At 37.8% G+C, this 21,855-nt stretch overlaps 1 protein-coding gene across 1 annotated transcript in view; it reads right to left on the bottom strand.

Annotated features, from left to right (window-relative positions):
• The window catches only part of atp10a (ATPase phospholipid transporting 10A), a 41,637-nt gene extending 20,037 nt beyond the window's left edge, over positions 1-21,600 (bottom strand). Inside the window, exons 1-8 of the mRNA XM_066706100.1 lie at positions 21,194-21,600; positions 8,645-8,849; positions 5,936-6,021; positions 4,417-4,523; positions 3,594-3,725; positions 3,200-3,330; positions 2,649-2,901; positions 410-627 (exon numbers count right to left, since the gene is read on the bottom strand). Coding sequence (XP_066562197.1) covers positions 410-627; positions 2,649-2,901; positions 3,200-3,330; positions 3,594-3,725; positions 4,417-4,523; positions 5,936-6,021; positions 8,645-8,849; positions 21,194-21,600 — 1,539 coding nt within the window. The remainder of the gene's footprint in view (positions 1-409; positions 628-2,648; positions 2,902-3,199; positions 3,331-3,593; positions 3,726-4,416; positions 4,524-5,935; positions 6,022-8,644; positions 8,850-21,193) is intronic.
• Positions 21,601-21,855: the final 255 nt, after the last annotated feature.

Genomic DNA, 21,855 nt, shown 5'->3' with positions numbered 1-21,855 from the left:
CAGAAAAACAAATGAACAATAAATGTCTGGATTGGAAGTCACGTGGGATGCATTAATTAGCCATTTATTTCAGGAAGTCTGGGATTAAACCTGCCTCAATCACATACAAAAATCCAGATTAGAGTACTATGGACAAAGAAACCGAGCTGCTCTCTCATCTCTTAAGACTCCCCACCAACACAAGCTGTAATGCATTATCGTGTGTGTATGAATATTTTGTTATACATCTCAAATATAAAATTAGCTCCCTCACCAACTTGGAAATGCACAATCTTAACCAAGTTTTTAATTTGTGATGTTAATGTAATTAACGTAATTAATGTAATAATGTGTTCTGAAGGACTGTTTGCTTGACCAAGCTACCAGATATGGAGATAAAGTTGAAGGGAGCAGGTATGAGGAGGCTGACCATGGGGCTGCTGAAGGCCGTGTGCTTGGAGAGGATGCTGGCCCTCTTGGCCTCAGCACGGCTGCCCGTCCGGCGGTGGGACTTGGTGCTCTGTGTCCTGTGGACGACGCGGGCGCTGTGATGGCTCGTCACGCTGTCCCTCCGCGGCAACGTCCCGCCCCTGGACGTGCACTCCTCCTCTTCAGAGTCCGCCTCTTGGTACATTGCCAGTCTTCTCGCTGAGGGGGAGACATGCCCAAGTGTCAAGATGAAGAGTGATGTATAGCTGTTTTGAGATGCATACAGATGTTCTCAAGTTTCTTTGTTGAATTGATATTTAATGCCCAAGATACATAAAGTACATCAAAGAAATCTTGAGGACAATAATTAGTTGGTTTATTTGGTATATTTCTATGAAACATTTTTCTTTTTGTATTGTATTTGTAATTTACACAACAGCAAAAGCTAATTGCATTTTTAACAAGCTTAACACAGAACATTGACATAAAAACACCTACCTAAGAATATAAATGCATACAGAAATAAATATACAATATATCATTTATTTAAAAGTTCATAGCTTTGTAATGAAGATGACTGGAAATGCTATCTATACTGGAATGCACAGTAGTCTTTATTTTTTCTATCTCCCGGAGTAACACATCTTTAAAAATCCATATTCAGGATTTTATTTTTAAAATTACCTTTAATATTCTGCCAGAAAAATACTAGCTTTCCGTTCAGACAGTATTTATAGCAAACTCTAAATATGGTCTTATAGTTTATTCAATGCATTCATGGTTTATTTAGCTACTATTTTCCCTAAAGCTACAATACAAACTCTACTGTAGATTTATTCAACAGATGGACGGGTCCATGTGTTCCCCTTTTTAAGATTCTGCATATCGTTCCTCTGCAATCAGATCCAAGTCTACAGAAAACATCTGACACAGGCATCCAAGACACCAGTATTTCTATGAGATAATACAGTAGACCCCTAAATTTAGATCAACATAAACCAGCTTTGATGGAAATAGTTAAAATATAAGCACTTAAACAATTAGTATTCTTTTGATCAGGAATCAGAGATTAAAGCATGTACAGCACATATAACTTCCTTTAATCAAAACCCAAGTTAAACCAAGGTGCTGTACCAATCTCCCACAAGGGAAGAGGCTGTGAAAGAAAGGGGTCATTCGACACCAACTCGAGCAGATTTTGTATTCTACCCAGCAATCTCAGGTATTGCTAGTACATTTGCTAGTAAATTACCCGATTTCCACAGGCCAGTTCGTAACCCCATTGGTCAAAGGTAGTGCCACTGGGAACACAGGATGGCTTTTTTTTTTTAATTCTAGATCTCAACCCTGACAATACATTGATACTTTCATTTCTCATTTTGTTACTGGGGACTTTGTAGCACACTCCTCATAATCCAAGTGCTTTTCCAACGATATGGTGCCTGTGCCGGTTCAGAGCTGGTGCCTAATCTGGAAGCGTGCCGACATTTTATTATTATTCTTATGCATTTCTTAGCAGACGCTCTTATCCAGGGCGACTTTCAAAACATATGAGCATTGTTGCAGTGTCTAGCAACAGGGACAATGCAACAATGATTTGGGACTATCATCACAGACATCATCAATAAGCAGAATTTCCCATCAAACCATTAACATCACCCGAGATCGTCCGACAGTTTATGGATTTGCCCACGACTGCGCCGCAAATACCCCAAAACAAGCCGCATTCATAGTCAACAGGCTAGCCTATAGTCAGTCAGTTTTTTAAACAAGAATAAAAGTAAAAATACGACACAAAATGAATAAAACTGTAACCACTCATACAAAGTAGATTCATAAATTAACTGTATGCACGGTGACAAATGCATGTTAACTCTAACGGGTATTGTATTCCATACAGTAAAAGTGTCTGAAATAGCAAATCGGTGTAAATCCCTTAATATAATGTTTCAAAGACGTAGTCTGCCATGGTGATTATTATTGCCGTGCGTTTATCGACTTCTACTCCGTGCTTGGGAATGCCCACATCCAGTGACGTCAGCATTCGGTTCCCAAACCGGTGGAAATGCAGGCCAGTTCGCAAAAAGATCATCTGTTTCCCAGGCCGAGCACCAGCACCAGCACCAGCACCAGCACCAGCACCATGTCGGTGGAAAAGCGCTACAAGTAAACCACCTGGCTCATTTGAGGGACTACACTTAAAAGCAGAATACACATGAAAAAGTTCACAGCAAGCTCACCATTGGCATCATGAGAATACTCCTCTCCCATCACTGTGCATCTCCGGAACACCATCTTGTTCTCCGTGAGAGTGCCAGTTTTATCAGAGAAGATGTATTGCATCTGCCCCAAGTCCTCGGTTATGTTAAGGGCCCGGCACTGGAGGTGAGAGTCCGTCTCCTCGTCGTACAAGTCCATGTCTTGATGAATGAAATACACTTGGCATATTTTCACAATTTCAATAGACACAAACAGAGAGATGGGAATTAAGATCTGCAATGAAAAACAAAGAAATTGGTGTTATAATTCATAGTCTTTGCACAGAAGTACTGGTTGTAAAAAATTGGGGGGCGCCTAGCAATCACTTTGAGAACCACTGAAACAGAGCTATTACTGCTAGGGGATAGCGTACGTTTTTAGGAGATAGTGTATTACTCCACTGGTTACAGGTCTGCCTTCATCATTATTGGCGTAATTAAGGTTCCAGTTAAAAAAAAAAAAAAAAAAAAAAAAAAAAAAACTTAGCTTTCCATTAAACTACATGAATTTAATTCATTGATAGACACCTTACCTGAAAAACAATGATCATGGTTAGGAACAGGTATATAGCAGACAGAGCAGGAGACATTTCAGTTCCTTCAGGACTCAAGACATCAAACACTGGCCGCTTGTCTCCGTATTGATACACCCACAGACCGTGACCTGAAGAAAATGAAGGTGGCATCAAAAAAGATCAGTCATTCTTAAATGTATTGCTAGAACACTGTAGGGGGGAAATAACAGTCCTTTTATGATAAATATGACAACTACATGGCAACAAATTATCAAAAGACAATTAAAACAAATTAGTTAAAAAATACAGTGATGTTGCCAACTGAAGATTATTTTGAACACAGGGCTCTTTCATAGCTAGTAACATTTTAAAAATGGATGTCGGAACCATTTCTCAAAAAACTGAAACTTACCAATTGCTGAAAACAGGCACATAACAACAAGTATGATAACACACCAAAAGACATCAATATTCATTTGCCTTTCCAGCTTGCTGCGCTTGTACCGGGGTCCATTGTTATTCAGCATTGCTTTAGTTTCATGACCTATGGAAGGCGAGGAATTCATAAAATATTATAGGCCTCATAAAATAGTTCTATTTTTAGATATATTTTTCTAGAAAGAACAAAAACCATCAACACCTAGATATAAAAGGTTCCTGCATTCCTCTGCTCAACATTGAATTCACACTGTGCATTTATACATAGGTCAACCTTGATAAATGAACACCAATTGTTTTTTTTTTTTGTCAATGTTATTTGGATTACACGCCATATTCTCTGCTAATGAATGCTAAAACACAGAGATCAGGTATGACCTAAATGTTTCCCTAGCTAAATGTATGGAAATATATTTGATCAAACTCATTTCATTATACAGATACGTGCCGGATCTGAACAGAGAAAAACAAATGGTGTAAAATGCTATTATTCCTTCATTAAATAGATATGAAATGCATGTTTTAGGAAAATCGGAGAGCCAAACAGTTAAGTGGAAGCAACGAATTATGCCCGATAAAATCACTGAAAGCACCGTAGGTTTCATCTCTACAGTATTAAAAAAGCAGTTGTCACTGAACAGAAAATCCTTTCCTGAAATGACATGTATACAAAATTGGTGTTAATGTATTGTATGAAAAAGAGCAGATGTATAGATATAAATATGTATATAGATATAAAGGTCAATTAACTAATGTCTAATTACAATAGGTTGAAGCTTGATACTGTGAACACCTACCAGCATAAATAACTATTCCTACAGCCTCCTCTGTGTTTCTAATAGTGCATCCTCGAAGCAAGAGGTTATCCTTGTAAAGCCCATCTCTCTTTCCACTTTTGTGAATGCTGAAAATGAAATGAATAAAATACAGAAGCATTAAAACCACTGCACTTACAATAAACATAAACATGCTTGAAATCTCTTACAAGCAATCTTGTAAAAACAGAACAGAAGCTGAGGCAAATAAAAAAGGCAGACATTAAAATTACCTGGGGCTTTCTCCTTGACCCCTTGATAACCTCAAAGAAAAGGGCGCCATGAATACATGATTGTAGAAAGCTCTTAGTTCCACGCAAACATTAAAAAGCACATGCAAATGAAATGAACTGACAGATACTGATTGGTAACTGACTGATGTCGAATGACAGAGTTTTACGTTAACACTTTATTACAATCCCATCCTCCAGGCAAAGCTTAGATCAGAATCAGCGCATGAAACAGAACCGTACAATGATCGAGACTTGCATTGTGCATCATTCTTGTTTAATCGTCTTGGTCACAAGGCTCTGTTTTACCGGGTCAGCATGTTTACAAATCTGGGCTGAGCTGTACACTTTAAAGACTGGTAGACTGTAAAATTTCAGCCATTAGGGATTAATATGTATGTACCCATCCCCGATAAGTGTTTTCCATGGTTCACAGCCTGCCCAACCATCAAGTGAAGCACGCTTGCAGATACAAAGTGATTTCTCAAGGCCTGATTAGCCTGTGTGCCGCTGACCGTAATGTAATAAAACATGTCTGTGACAAACCATCCTGCACGAAGCCAGCACTGTACTCCACAGTAACCTGGCAACAGAAGGCGAACAGGAGGTGGTAGGCATCTGGGTCCCATCAAACCACAATACAAATGTCATAATCATTTGGCGATCAGCTGATTTTGAGGCTTGCCAAGCTACATAGATTTAACATATTAATAGGATTGCCAGATTCTAACATTTATGTAATAACAGTCTAATTACACAAAGCTGCTTTCTCCCAGAGGAGGATTATTGGGCGCTATTGTAGAGCTGGGTAGTTAGAGTAAGTGTGGTCTGATGGGTTGGTCAGACAATTCCATCAGTAAAAGCCCTTTCTAACATGCAGTTTCCAATCCCTTCTATCTTGCAATGAAATGGGTCTGGATGACATGTCACCTACTGGAGAATTACAGTGCTGAACCCACAAATAATTTTAAGCGAGCCATACTGACAGTATATTCCGAGACACACTAGGACTGCATATTATATCACTTGTCTTTTTCCATTTCAGCTGACCAAAAACAAACAAGGGAATAAATGAATAAATTATTAGTAACATTCAGTGATAATTTAAAGTTTTATGAAAATCATTTTGGTGAATGCAAGTCAACAACTTAACAGATTAGTTTCTTCACAGCAAGGAACTAAAAATGCTCAACCACAATCGTCAATCTAAAACAATAAAATCAACAATTTTACCTGAAAATAAAAAAAATACAAAATAATAACATACTTACATGTAACCACGAAACCTGTTGAGGTCATTATTTGGCTTCTCACATTCAATAATGCTGTTGTACTTCATTGGGTCAAATTCACAATCCTGCAATGAGAGTTACAGAGGCAGGTCATTCCAGAATCGATAGGTAAGCCATTGAATTTTCTAAACTGTTTTTTGTGGCAAAATTACTATCATCTGCTTTCAGACTTTCAATTTAGTCACTTTGGGTGGAGAGCATAGGACACTACCATATGCCACAGGAAGGAAGCAAGCACAATAAAGATGTACAGATCTGTCCTAAATTTGAAGATTATTGAGCTCTTTCACAGGCTAAAACAGAAAAGGCTTTGGGATGTTCAAAGTGCAACTTCACTGAAGTCTAAATGCAATTAAGTTCAAACTTATTCACTCTACTACAGTACACACAGCCTTACTAATTAAACTAGGTAACAGTTCTTCAAAAACATTCAGACAGTGCCAGGCTGAAGTAACACATTGGTGGCATGTGTTGGAATTTCCCAGTTTTTGTAACTAAGTCAAGCTGAAGCAGCTGAGCACACAAGGAAGAAAACAAACAATACTGCACCCTCACATCTCCATTAAATATCAGAAACCCCAACCTTTACACAAAGCTAGGAAGCAATCACATAAAACCTCCAATGGACAAATGAGTACATTTTCTCAAGAGCTATAGCACAAGAGGAAAGGGGGAAGCATAACTATACGATAAACATGAAAGAAAAAATAGTCACTTTTGAAAAGGAAATGTCATATTGCAAGTGACTTGATTAAGTGTATAAACCTTATTTAACAATAACAGACATTTGACATCCTGGCAGTTTTGTCACTAGAAATAAGAAGCATCAAAACCCTCCCTAAGTTCAGACTTCATGTGGAAAAGCAATGCTGGGCTGTCCTACTGGGAAATGGTAAAAACGAATCACTTTTTCCAGCAACATATTTTATTATGACTTTCTTTTTGTGTGTGCGTTTCCGCGGTTTGGCTCTTTCGGCAGTGGGTGTGAAAACAATCTAGTGTCAATGTCCTATATATACCAAATTCAAACCACAACCCATGTAACTCATCCACAACCAAGATGGATGCGACAGCTCATCTCTAGACTGATCAGGCACCACGATAATCTTGAGTTTAACTTAAACTTTACCTTTGGACTCTCTTAACTGCTGTTACAGTACACTTCTCCGTATTAAGTGGTTTAAATTACATCTCAAATTGGATATGTACTATCAAAACAACAAGATTAAAATCTGAGGATGCCTGTACAATAATGAACGTGTGCAGTGTGATTCAATGTAATGATACAATAAATCATTACATCTCGCACCACAAAGCACAAATTGGAAAATTACACCATTAAAACCTGTTGCACTGCAAATCCTTGTAAAGAAATGTAACAGGGCTCATTGTGCACATGGGCTTCTTAAAATGACAATTTCCCCCGATTTGGAACAGTGTACAAACCCTCCCATCAGGGGAACAGACTTATTGGCATAGTGCATTTAGTACTAATTTGTGGCTCTGACACACTAGAGGTATGCCCATGACAGTGGTTCAAACCCTAGGTCTGACTGCATACAGCACAGAAATACGTATACTACCGGTCAATAGTTGTTATTGAAATTCACGCAGTTTAATGTCTCAATGTACTCTGAAATTAAAGCATAGAACAAAAACAATTGGAGATAAAAAAGAAATCATGGAATAATTTTGTTTAACAAAATGTATCCCCTTAAGCTGACAAACCCCTCTGGTACCCTTAAAAGGGCACCAAATCCATGTGCTTCTCTTTAATCCCATGTGCAATCTTCACTGTTGTGTTTGCCAAGTGTTTGATATCCCATGAAAGCCAAGACTCTCAGCTTTCTAATGATCGGAAGCATTCTCTGACGTGAAAAATGTGGGTTTTTATACCCCCCCTCTGCTATCTGAAATGGGGGGGTGGAGGTATACTTTGTCTGGGTAGGAATACAAAATCTCAGAAAATATTATATTATAAAATATTTTGACATATTCTAGAACCAGACAGTCTACTGATCAAAACAAGACCATCCACGTTTTGGTAGAAGCAACACACGCCCATAGAGAGTTCAAATGTCAAGTTGGAAAACTGTTTACAGTGAACTAATACACAACGATTTTACATAATCGGATCTGAACTCCTCTGTGCTCGACAGAACATCCAATTATATATATTGAATTAATAATTCTGAACAAAACAAGCCTATTTGCAAAGAAATCCGATGGAAACCGAGTGATCTGTGACTATCTGAATGAATCCCCCCCCACCCCGCAGCAGATTGTGTTTGTAAATCGTAATGTAAATCGGATGCGTTTGAGAATGTAACGCGCTGATAGCCAAGAGAATCAGTTTTGAAACTATGTGCGCGTTGTAGGAATACAGTGGCACTTCTATGCACAGGCGCTGCGTGTAACACTGTCAAATAATGCTAAATAGTACAAGGCTGTAGTAACAGTATATATAACAAACTTTTTTTTTTTTTTTTTTTTTTAACTTCTGGCAGTTTACCACTTACCTTTGTACCATTTCAGGTTATGCACTGGATTTGAACGGTTTAACTTTCCAATACAAACTGGAAAAATGGGGGGTGTTGTAAAACTTTTCACCGATAGTGAATAGGGTGTATTTCCACAACTATTTCAGAGCTATTACAGAATACAAATCAGAGAGCTATTAGGTCTTACCAGATCAATGAAGCCCCGGACCACCTGTCTTTGCTTGAGGTTGGTCTCACCATCCAGGGTGGCGGTCTCAATGTAACACAAGCGGTCTGGGTCACTGGAGGACAGGAGCAGGACATCTGCAGGGATGATCTCATTGCACCGCAGCCGAATGAAATCCCCAACTTGGATTTCTTTCCAGTATTTCTCCAGGTATTTCTTTTCATGCCTACAGAGTAACAACAGGGGAAATTTTATGATTGAATTAATGAATAAAAATAACAAAAATGTACCTTAAGTTTAAGAAAAGCAAGACGTGACTGATTGGTCTGCATAGGGACACTCATCCTCAGAGATTCAATCATGTATGACAACACTGCAATGCCCCTTGCAGCAGACATACATAGTGCTGAAAGTGACGGGACACCTGCAAACCATACAGAAATCCAACAAAAATTTATAAAATACATTGGCTTATGCATAAGCTTATTAAATCTTCAAAAGCAAAATTTAACCAGATACTATCTTAACCGCTTGTTAAATGTAAGATAATAGTAAAACAAAAAACAAACAAAAAACGTATATCCAACACAAACCACAAATTAATCAATACAGAAGACCAAGTTGCTTTGCAAATGAAAGTGGCCATGGCAGAAAGAAGAAAACTACTGAAGAAAAATAAGTGAGGCTGAAGAGAGTTACAGCTTGGTACCTTGTTTAAATAAGGGAGAAAGATACCAAGGATGGACACTACCCATGATGATTGGATAAAACAGCCCTGGATAACTACCCACTTGAATTGTTCATTTCACAGAATAAACAGGTGAGAATATATGAGTGCCAACTCTAACACATGGAGAATGTACAGTGAAGGTTTAGGATTACTTTGCTGGGGGACAGAGAGGAGAGTCAGTAAAAATAAATTAAAGAAAGAAAAAGAAATAGATAACACTATTCTTCAAAGGTACTGAATTACCAATAGAAGATTCCACGTTGACCGCAACTTTTTATTTTTGTAACCACCCGTGTGTGTGCACGCGTGTGTGTGTGTAAATCATGTTTGGAAAAACCATGTCATAGATTATTTATCTGGTCTGGTTAGGATACAGCCCTTTTGGAAATGTCTATAAGCAAAACCATTCTGGAAAAAATATCTATCTAGACGTTTTATTTGGGATCATGACAAATACGAAATTAAACATGGGATTGGGGTATAGGGACAGGAGTTGAAAATATTTTTGTAACATAACTGTAGCTTGCCAAACACTGCAGATTAAATTACTTTCCAACAATTAACAACAGTATGCTGCAGTTCAGACAGTATGAATGAGATTACTGTTATTTCATGTCTTGAACTAGTAAGTTGAATTACTTTATTTATCTATATTAGAGAACATCTCTGACACAGCCCTTCTCTTACAAAGAATATGATAACAGGAAGATTGTTGAAGACGTTTCAGTACTTTTCAACTTCAGGAATAGTCCTGAATGTTATGTTATGAGTACCTGCACAACTGCATTTAGGTTTCAACAGTCAGTAAATTATAGTCAATAATGATAAACACTATCAAATATGTAACTGACTGAACAATTAAACATTAACCTTGGTCTACGTAACAGGGCCTTGAAATAAATGTGTATAATGTATACATTTTAAATGTATTCATATTGTGATGCAGTGCCAGGCGGTAAACCAGGAAGCGGATCTCTTCCTGGGTCTGGGGAGTGCCAGAGCCTCACTGGGCGGTCTTTCAACATACTGCCTGACACTATATCACATATGATTATATAAACGCAATATCAATATAGGCTTAGCAAAATGTGCAATATTTGATCAATTCATTATTTAGTGAATTAGTTTAAATTCTACACTAGACTAGACTAAGATTTGAGATCACATGGTTTTATTGATAAATAATAACTAGGCCTATGTCCAAAAAAAGTGATTAGGATTGAGACAATGATTCATATCATGCATGTACATATATGCATGATATGAATATATGTCCATTAAAGTGACAAGTTAAGCAGACAAAGCTACACAGCATGTGTGTGTGTGTGCTGTGTACAGCTTACATGTCAAAATGACTTGTAAGTCCCACTATCTTATTCACCACATATATGCCTACTGTCTTGCATGGAGAATTACAATACACTAAAGCTTTTGATCTTTAATTAAAACAAAGCCTTCTTAAGGTTTTCTTAGTCTTTCAGTAGCAACAGTATTTACTTAATACCACAGTCTTCTCAAATGTACCACTTTCATTTAGGCAGAATTCAAGTAGTACTGTAGCACTATTTAAACAAAATACAAATCACACATTCTGCTTTTTTCAGTTCATTGAATTAAAAATGAGTGTAGCTCTGTGCAATGTGATTACAAAAGGGAAAAGCAATATGCATTTTAAAATCACTACATATGCTTACCAAAACAAAACAAAAACAAAAACAAAAAAAGCATCACCGGTCTATTAAAGATATTCTCTGCACTCATCTGTAATGTGGTTTGAGCTTCACCCTTAAGGTAACAAGGATGAACAGGATCCCATTAAAGTGCTCACTGGGTTCCTCTGTGTATCCACTAGCATCACTCGACCAATGGTAGAAGTTGAAAACATCTCGATGCCGATTCCTATTTCTACCATGAAGTACAGTACATTCATTTAAAGTGCATTTAGTAACCCTGCTACAAGCTGATCATATCCATTGAAGGCACGGATGCTCCTTACATGGGAGCTCACGATCCCACAACTGCTGATGGAGTATTAAGTGAGTTATGAAATCTGGTTCATGTGACAATAATACAGTGTAGAGCAACAAAACAATCCACCAGAAAGACAATAAATATTGTAAGTCAAGGCTGTCAGCACCACTCTCTACTGTAGTCTGGTACTGGTAATGGTCAAACCCACAGATAATGAGATCCACGTTCCAGTTATTCTGCTTTATGTTTGGTTAAAAGGACCTGCAGCTTCAGAGTCTGTCCCAGATCGTGAAATTGAACACCTACTGGATTCAGCTCTAACATAGTATCTTGTCATTTTGCTCTTTATAATTATACATTTGAGGCGAATACTCACAGCAGTGGAACACCAATAATTAAAATCGTTGTATTCCTTCTGCCTTCAAAGGAAAACTTACCAAAGAAGAATAAAATGTGAAGTTACAGTTTGATGAGAATCAAATATTACCCTATTGTCTAGTGACAAACATCTACCACAATATAAGCAATATAATACTTCTGTTTATTCAGTAACCAGTAGCTTTTAAAGATTCAGACAATAGACATTTCAATAAAGTCACATTTTAGAATTAAGCTTGTATTCAAGAATTTGTGAATGTGTGTGACCAAAGAAGTCACATTACCTTCTTCTTATTTAAGTTACATGTAAAGAAATGTACGAGTTTGAGGTTGAATTACTTCTGCACGAACAGTCAAGCTTTCCTTTGTGACATGCGGTGAAACTGTCCTCTTAGTATTAGGGCAAAGACCAAACTAAAAATGTACCTACTGGAGAATCGCAAAGTACAAATCTGTACCCTATCACTGTATAATTTATTGTTACACACAAAAAAAAATGTGTGTGTGTGTACATATAAAGTTCCAGACAATGCAGTCCAAACAGAATTAATCTGGTGTCTGATCAAGATATAGGCCTAGTGCTTCCTTTGTTGTGTACAGATTATTTGCATGAAGCTAACAATGCTGCAGCAATTGTCATCCAGTAACAGTATCCTAGCATACACTTGATCAGCCATGTTAATTTCACTAAAAATGTTGTAAACTAATAATTGTAATTGAAATGTATTCGATCAACAATTACTTGGTTATATTTATAATGAAAATTATGCAGTCTACCCGTGTACTACAAGTACACACAAACACTCCCAATATTGACTTATCCTTGTGATCAGGTGAAGATATTACCAAACGTTTTTGGAAACAAAATTAAATAAAAATCTTTGAAATGTTTATTTGCTGTAGAAAAGAGAAACAAAAGCTTTTGAAATGCATGTTTAAAATGCTGAGGCTTAACATCTCAGACTCTCTCTAAATTCTGCCAACATAAGGAAGCCTTTACAAAATTACAGGAAAAAGCTTCAAGTGATAAACAATTTTGGTGTATATAAAGATAACCTTTTCTCAAGCTCTTTTATGGATCCTTTTCTTTGCTTTTAATATTAACACAATAAGGAAGTGTTGTAATTTGTGGAATATTTTTGATATTGCGTTTTCCATATAACATTACACAAGACCAACTTAAAATGGTGGAGATAAAGCAAAACGGAGAGCAAATACACAGAGATATTCCTGAATAAAGGAACAAGTTCAGGGGAAATGGTACCAACTAAGACGTCAGCTGAACACGTCCAAGAGAATTATGATGATCAGTCTACATGACCAGCAGAAATAAGAGATTGCATTTTAATAACAGGATTACTTTAAGCAGCAGTCTTACCTTTGGAGGGGTGGAAACACAAAAGATACCTTCCTTCAATTTGACACTTCTGTAGCCATTTATCATGCTAATACAAATTCGCATCAGGGGAAGCTATCCACCTCTTCATTTGCTCAAAAATGCCTTTAAAATTATACACTTAGTGTGTTAGAGCAACTTAGAGGTAGCAATTTATCCTTCTTGCAATAACAGGTTTGCTTTCATCGTTACGACTTGTTCTCTGCAATTAAATTCGGCATGCCATACTTAGCTGAATTTTAAAGATAATGAAACGGGCATTAAAATCAGTGTTTTAGAAGATGTGATATTGTCATGGTTTTTCAATGCTCATTAGTCACACATACCACTGATTTTTAAAATGGAACTACAATAGGAGATTTCAGATAGTAGGGATGAATCCTTACTCCTCTGTACATAAAATTATACATAAGCCATGATTATAGACTCCGTGGACACTTAGATGACAATAAAACCCGACCTGTTACCAAAATTAGGTCCTTGTTAATCTTGCCATTTTAAACATTTTCACATTTACCTTTCTGCCAAACCAAAATGAAAATTGACTCAATAGATTTCTGTCCAAGCCCCAAGGGATTAAAATAATAGCCAATATAGTATATTAAAAAAATAAGTTGTACATATTGAGAGCCATTATAAATTATATTAAAAAAAAAACAAAAACAAACATGAAATCAAGAAAGGAGGAAATGAACATCAAACTATGTGAAGTAATAAATGTTTGTGCAGGAAAAATGAAAAACATCCTGAGAGAATTGCATTAACAGAGTTTGTGCAAAACAGAAAGACAACCCACTGTAATACTCACAGTTTTGTAATATAGTTTGTTGATAAGAAATAACCCCCCTTACAATAAACATCTGTCAATTGTAGCACTGATGTGATTGTTTTAGAAACTGACCAAAGGAAAATGCAAAGATTTAGGCCCACATATTGTGCAATAGCTGACAAATGTTCTGTTAAACAGCTGTTAAAAACAAGACTTACATTTCAACCAGCTTTGGTAAATTATAAATCAGAAATGTATTCTGAATAATTATTGGACGTAAAAGCAATCACTGCATCCATTATACTACATCCTAAAGAATAGGATTAAAGTACCTTCTTCACCATGTTATACAAACATTTTAAATAAAACTATTAAAAAAAAAAAAAAAATCTCTGACCTGTGCATTAGAAGAGTTACAGGAATCAATTTACTGAAGTCAACTGAGACACAAAATACTAACTGCAGAGATGTGAATAAACTATAAATAAAAGTACCCCACAAATGAGGAAAGTTCATTTTAGTAGTTTCTAAAAAGAGGGAGGCTATGTTGCTGTACTTATGATTAGGTTTTACATTTAAGTTTAGGATAAAGATTATGAAATTTATATTTATATTATACCATCATGTTGGTATGTAGTACGTGTAGTATGCGGTCTAAAATACAGCCTGGGTTTCATAATGCCTACTTTAAAGTTCAGCTCTGTACGTCTGACAGCAGCAAGCAGACAAGCCATGGGGTTCTTCTCTCAATACCCGGACACAATTCTTTTAATTATCAAACAGTCCGAGTGGTGCCACTGCATAGACATTACATGCTGTTTTTGTGTTTTATTGCTGCTATTTATTTAGTGAATGTATTGCTGCTTGCTTCCAATTTAAACTCCACATCATTTAGATGAATGTAGCAAGAAACCTTGTTTATTTTATACGGAAAGTAACTAATATAATTACTCAAATTAAAAGTAACGCGTTATATTAACTCGTTATTAAGACAAGTAATGTTACAGTAGCGCGTTACGTTACTGATGCGTTACCCCCAACTCCACCAATCTTGACATTTTAGTAAAGGATAGGGTTGGGGTTCAAGCTGTTGTTCAAGGCCTACATTGGGGTAGGTAACTTACAAATGCAATACGATTATAAATAATGTCAGGTTTCTCCTTTCTATACTGCAGTGCAGTTTCACAGATCAGGATAAAGATTCTGAATATTATTTAGGTGGTCTAATTGATTGCTAAATCTGTAATAACTGAAGGTTTGGATGTTAAAGAGAAAAATAAACAAAAAATAGAACAATGAATTGCCTGGATAACTGGATTATCTGAATAACTTTGGGATTCAACCATTTGTGAATGGAAACAGTTTAAATTAACCAAGCAAGAGTTCAGTCATCCAATAATAAAAATGTAACATTCTTTACAGACTTTAGTAACAACCAATCTTTTAGTAGGTACCATTTAAATATGTATTCAAAGGTTAATTAAACAACATCTGGTTATTTTTTCTAACGGGTAAAGAAATCATAATTTTGCAATTAACAAAACCCATATAGACCTGGCTGCATTTTAGAACTTGTATCCTCCAACGTGTTTACCACAATTTTTTGAACTGTGCAAAAAGGGTTAGTATTCAATGTATTCCGTTTCTGTAAAATATTAAAGAGGTTCTTTCAAGGACTACTTTCAGCACTACATTTGAAGAGAGAAAAAACAACACAAAACAGTACTACTATTCATTTTCATGCCTGTGAAAAGTTATTTGCATAACCTTCAATATTTTTAGAACTTAGGAAAACTTTGTTTAATTTTATATTTTCTAAATCTGTCAAAAGGGATTATTTTCTGACTTACTAACATCTGATTGCATGATGCCTATTAGGTAGGCTACAATTCTGATTCTTCCCAATTTCTTACACGGTCAGGGATATATGTAATAATCAGTGTACTACAAAGAGGGGGGACTAGGAATTCAGTTAATGTGGAATTCCTGTACCAGATTTTGTCTGTGTAAAGAAAACTTCTGCAACTCACAAATCAGAGACTTAGGGTTCACATTTCATTCAAATATATACTGCTGGCAGAAAACAGTACAATTAATAAGAATTACAAAAACAAAAATCTGTGGACATCTAATTTGAAGGCATAAACCTGAGCGGTTTGTCATACTGACCCATAATGAAGTGTCTGTTGTCCTTATCCAACTAATATAAAGGGTGATGTTTCTAATGCAACTACTCAGGGAATAAAATTAACACCTGCCACCCACCAAGTGCGGGTAGATTTAGACAGTGGCGGGTAAATCTGTCAATCTTACCAGACACTTTGGTGGGTAGCCAACAAGTGTACGGTAACAACATTTTTTTAGTTCAAAAAACATGATATTGCGGTTGGCCAAATCAACTAAGATACCAACACTACAACAGCAGTGCTTTTGTACCCTTGCTCAAGGGTACTTCACTTAGATTGCTCCAGTAAAATGCCAAGCTGTATAAATGGGTACAAATGTAAGTCGCCCTGGATAAGAGCGTCTGCTAAATAACAAATAATGTAATGTAAAGACACCCTGTTTGTACCACTGGTTTCTTCCCACTGTGTTGCCAGATTGCCTAGCTCAGCCTACTTTGCCATATTAACTAGGCCTAAATGCTCACCAATGAAAGATCTACGTAAGAGGAAATGCAGAGCACACAGATGAGGTGCTCTGCTTTGGTGCTCCTAGTATTCAGTTAACTGCTCCGAGACACAATATTACTGGGCTTGTGGCTTCTCCAAATCTCCTGTTTTTACTGCATACCTGAGCAGATGTACAACAACCGAGAGGAACAACACTAACAGTACAAAAACAAGACTGATAATACTCTCTCAATCTGACTTTACACAATTATATTAGATGTTACAAAGTGAAATGTGTAAAGTCAACTTGATTCCACAGAGTAAAATCCTTTATTATTATAGTTTGTCAATATAATAAATTGGCTGATTGATTTACACAGGGATGCAGTAGCATTCTTTACTCACTGTAGGGTCAATCAACCAATTAGATGTCTAATTAAAGACAGGGCTGCCTACCCGCCTTGGCCTTGTGTCATGTAATCCATGACCATTTTATCTATTTAGGGTCTGATCAATGGAAAGTGATTTAACAGAGAAAGCACACAGCATGTGGCTTAAAACCCTCAGAGAGAACACATCTGAGCAAGCTTCAAACCTGTGGCATCCTGTACCAAGTGAGGTCTAGGGAGTTAGACATCAGTAAAAGATCAATGGTATACTTCTGTCACACAACAATAGGAAAGAATATTATAACAGCCCTGAAAAAGATATGGAGGAAGACAGCGTTTTACATTTTTTTCAGCCCCATCCGTGACTTTATTCTGTATCCCTGAAGGAAGAAAATCAATGCGTTTTCTGATTGTCCTAACAAAGAATGAAAGGTACGGCCTTTCAAACACAAGTTTCTCCCTATTTAAAAAGCTTAAAGAAATCATCTAACTGCTTAATTGTGTTGATGCTACAGCTGTGAACAATCTGCCGGACTATAAATTGTTGTAGTTTCTATCGCAGCTGCTGGTTATTAAGCATTGCATTAAAAAAAAAAAAAAGATTGAACTGCACGGAAAGCATGTCACCGTGTGAGGCGGTATACAGTTTACCGGCACAGCCCTAGTCCATCATATCCCAGCGCAAGCAAATTATCATGACCAGATAATTAACGTGACCAGCTCCATTTTTTCACTGGCACCCATGTGTCCAATAAAAAACTGGTGTCGCACTGCGAGAATAAAGAGTCGCAAATGGGAGTGTTTTGTTCACAGTTTGGAACCCCGTTACATATCTGAACGAGTCCAAGTGTTGTGCTGAATAATCATTAGTTCAATAGCAAGTAATGGAGAACCCAGGCTTCAGTGTGGACTAATATATAACAGTCTCACATGATGACCTGTTCCACAGAAGGAAGTATGAAGCCAAATCAATAATAAAATTCAAAGTTTTCAGTGAAAGAGATTTGGATTTGTAGTGATTTGTAGTTTTTAGAAGCACTCCATGAAGTAAGGTGAAAGGGGTGCCAAAGTAGTGCACAGGCTGTTAGTTTAGTGAAAATAAGTTATTTTATTGTATATAACGTTAAAACAGTAATAACTTTTGTTTTACCATTTTCTCCCCTTCCAAACTCCCATCTTATACAGAGTTTTGTTTATCATCTGATTAATAAAAGAGAATCCTTTACAAACAAATTATAATTATGTAAGCTAGGAATAACAATAAATGAATTACCTGTAACCTTGAGAACTCTTAGTACAGTGCAAGGCTGAACTTCTCTGTGAAAAGTCACAAAACACTGAGTCCTTTGATTACCATGAATTAATGTACTATACGTGGTCAACAGAGCAGCTTTTCACTAAAGCAATACAGTCAGTAAGTGGAAGAGATCCCGCTTTCCCTGACCCAAAGCCTTCTCAGGGAAAAAGAAAAAGGCATCATTGCTTCGTTTTCTGCAAATAAAGCAGTTTTGTGTCTGACATTAATTAAAAAAAATAAAATAAAAAGCAATGACATTTAAATAATAAATGACAGGGTAAACATTTTAGTTTGAAACTGAAAAAAGCAGTGCCACAACCACACCAGTGAAGAACTACAGTACCTTGATTGTTGCGACAACTCTGTATGCTACAGTAAAGCAGCTGGGTGTACTTTTCAGCCGGGCTCTCAAATGCTTTCACTTGAGAGGCATTTCTTTTTAACCACTGGTTCCCTCCAAAAGGTAACAGGCAACGTGGGCACAAAAAGTCCATCATGTCTCTCTCATGGATCTCAAAAAAGTAAAGCCTTTTTATCAATCCAACAAATCAGATGGGAAAACCTAGCAAACCTCACGTAAAGGTAAGGTTTGCAGTTTAGAAATGGGTAAATTGTTTGCTCTCCTTTTGAAAGTGATCTGGAAAGCTAGAGCATAATATAAAATATAAAACTCAATTGAATGCTAGAAGCAAAAGAACAAATTATTCAAATTAGATTAATAATTAATTAGGCACATAATTTAAGACAAATTAAAGGGGACTTAAAAAATTAAACCATGGCAAGTCAACGGTGAGAAAGAAAAATGTCAAGTGTGAAGAAAATACAATAACCTAATTAGTATGAGCAAGCGGGGTTAATTAAGCTATTGCAGACACATGATTAGCACATGACTGGTAGCTATAAACACAGGCCTCAGCCAGAGGGAGCTGAAGCCATACCATTACTAGAAATGAATGAGAGGAGGACAGTTAGACATTGGAAAGGGGGTGGACAGATTGATCGGGGGGCTTATCCGTAGAAGCCGATGAGACATCCCAGGCTCCATGGTCTGTTGGACCTACTGAATGCCCTGCCCTATAGCAACATAAATTGTTACTCATGTGTTAAAGAAGAGCAGAAAATGAAGCCTACCAACTGGCTGTAAAGTGAGGGGCTCTTCCAGGCCCATCTTATCTCAAATCAACTACAGAGCAGCAAGACACAAATCATTCCTCAACACACAATGTTAGCTGTGTATGCTAACTGTGTAGCACAGACACTAACTAGCACATATCCCAGCCTTCGGGAACACTATTCATTCATTCATGGGCTCCTGGTCCTCAGACAGTGGCGTACGAGTCACAACCGAGGGTCTCTCAACAAACAATGACTCCTCCTGAATTTCCAAGAGGTGCTTCACTGTTCCTACGCCGTGTGAATGGAATATTTGATGGGAAAATGGAAAGAGAGAAAGTATGTACAACAACTCTCCCAGGACCTGCCCGGTCACCGATGCCAAGGGAAATGTGTATCCGCACTGCACTGAGCACACAGATAAGTTATTCTGTTAAAGTAGTGCAGTTTTCATTTGCAGAAATCATTTTCCATCCCTGGTGTATAACTCAAAATATATTACGATTAGGATTAGTAGTGTACTCCAAGTTATACTGTATTCATATAGACCACTTCTATAGTAGGCCACTTCAAGATCCCTATAACCATCTCAATACGATCTAGAAAAGATCAGCTGCCAACATCACATTTTAAAGGCCCTATTTAATATATAAAACGCCTTGACACTGGCAGCGATTGTCCCCATTAGATCCGTTACTAGGCCCTGACTCCAGCCTTCAACCCCAAGCAGCAGTTGGCATCCTTTCAGCAATGCACACCGCCGATGCCCTCTGTGCCCAGTGTGGAAGTGTTTAGGTTCCCACTGAAAACAGCTTTTCCTCCACTTTACGGATAAACACTGCCATGTGCGTCTCCTAGCGACTCGCATTGTAACAGTGAAACAATGTTGTGCAGAATAAAACACCCGCTGCTTAATTCCAGCTATAAATCCGTGAAATAAATGCTGCAGAACAGGGAGTGAGGTGTGAAGTATTGCACCACTATTTTCGGGGAGTCTTGCACAACCGTAGTAGTAGTATAGTGGTGGTCTTACTACCACCCATATTAAATCCTGAATATTAAATAAAATAAAAAGCGCATATTGGACATCAGCAACAAGATTCAGCTTATCAAATTGATAAATTGATAGATTGACTTGCATTTAAAGAAGGCTTAAGTGTGGCTGGTGCTTTCTTGTATTATTTATGCTTTATTTAGTGGTTTATTTTCGTTGTCTGATTGTAAAGCGCTCTGTAGCCACGCTGCCGGCGAAGGGCGCTATATAAATTGATTAATTGATTGGTCTGAACGTCCAGGCGCGAAGTAAGATACTTGGCTACAATGGAGTAAGAACCAGTTGCGATTATTATTATCATTATTATTATTATAATGACTTGTGTAAGACATACTCTTTATTATATCTATGCATGCATTATATTATCTATGGGATCTTTATTATGTCGTTTGGAGTGAACCGTTATGTCTATGAACGCATAAGTCACACTTTGTAAACACCAGCAAGCCTGACTCCCTCACGAACGTCATTTGCATTCACCAAACTGAAGGAAGAGCAGAAAATGTCCCTCGATAGTCGGTGTAATCCAAAATGAAACTATTACTGGAGGGAAAATATGAATAAAAAAGAGAGAGAGAGAGAGAGAGAGAGAGAGAGAGAGAGAGAGAGAGATAGCCCAAATCCACAGGTTTTGAACTTTGTTTCCGCCCTTGAACCAGCCAGGGAATAAAAACAGATAAAAACACTCAGCAGACTATACACGTTTCACACAGAGCAGGAGAGAGAGAGAGAGAGAGAGAGAGAGAGAAACACGATCCTTGCATCTCGTCTCACTGACTTGCAACAGGTATGGCAGGCGAGTGCACCGCAAAACCAATATATACACTCAACCCATGCATCCCAAAACAAAAGACAAAATACCTGCAGAAAACAAGACAATCCATGTGATTGATCTCTTTATCCGACCGGTGTCTCCTGTAATCCTCCCACAGGTCCTTGATGGCGGTCACAGACAAAATAAAGACCACCGGGGCCAGAGCCATCTCCGGCTGGAAAGCGTTGACGACGGGCACGAAGTTGAGCAGGGCGATGAAGACGAAGTACACGTTGGCAAAGCGGTGGAACTGCTCGAAGAGGTTTTTGGGCAGAAAGGACAGCAGGGTGTATTTGGTGGTTTTGATCTTATTGTTGGCGTACAGTCTGCTGGGATTGTCCTCTCTCTTGGCAGCGCTGTATACAAGGTTTGAATGCACCGTCCGGCTTTTGTTGTCCTTCTTGGGTTTCTTCTTCGGTTTGGGACGCTTCACTCCTCCGGTCTCCAGCGCCATGCTTTACCACCAACTTCTGCGAAACTTTTTCTTGGTCGTCCTGTGCGTTTCAAAACCCCGAGCCGTTACGTTACCCCGCTGCTCTGCGCCGTCTGCCGAGGGAAGCCGGAGGGGCTGCGGGAGAGGAGGTCGCCTGTCCGCTCATGCTGGTCGTTTGCCCCGGGTTTACATTACGGGAGTTGGGAAAGTTTTGCCTCCCGTCCCGTTTTGTGCGTTTGCGGCTGGAGATGCCTTGAAACCAGGGCCGCCGCGTCA

The sequence above is a fragment of the Amia ocellicauda genome, chromosome 6 (genome assembly GCF_036373705.1).
Source record: "Amia ocellicauda isolate fAmiCal2 chromosome 6, fAmiCal2.hap1, whole genome shotgun sequence".
Lineage (NCBI taxonomy): Eukaryota > Metazoa > Chordata > Actinopteri > Amiiformes > Amiidae > Amia > Amia ocellicauda.
The sequence above is the reverse complement of the archived record's forward strand: the minus strand, read 5'-3'. Positions and strand labels throughout refer to the sequence as shown.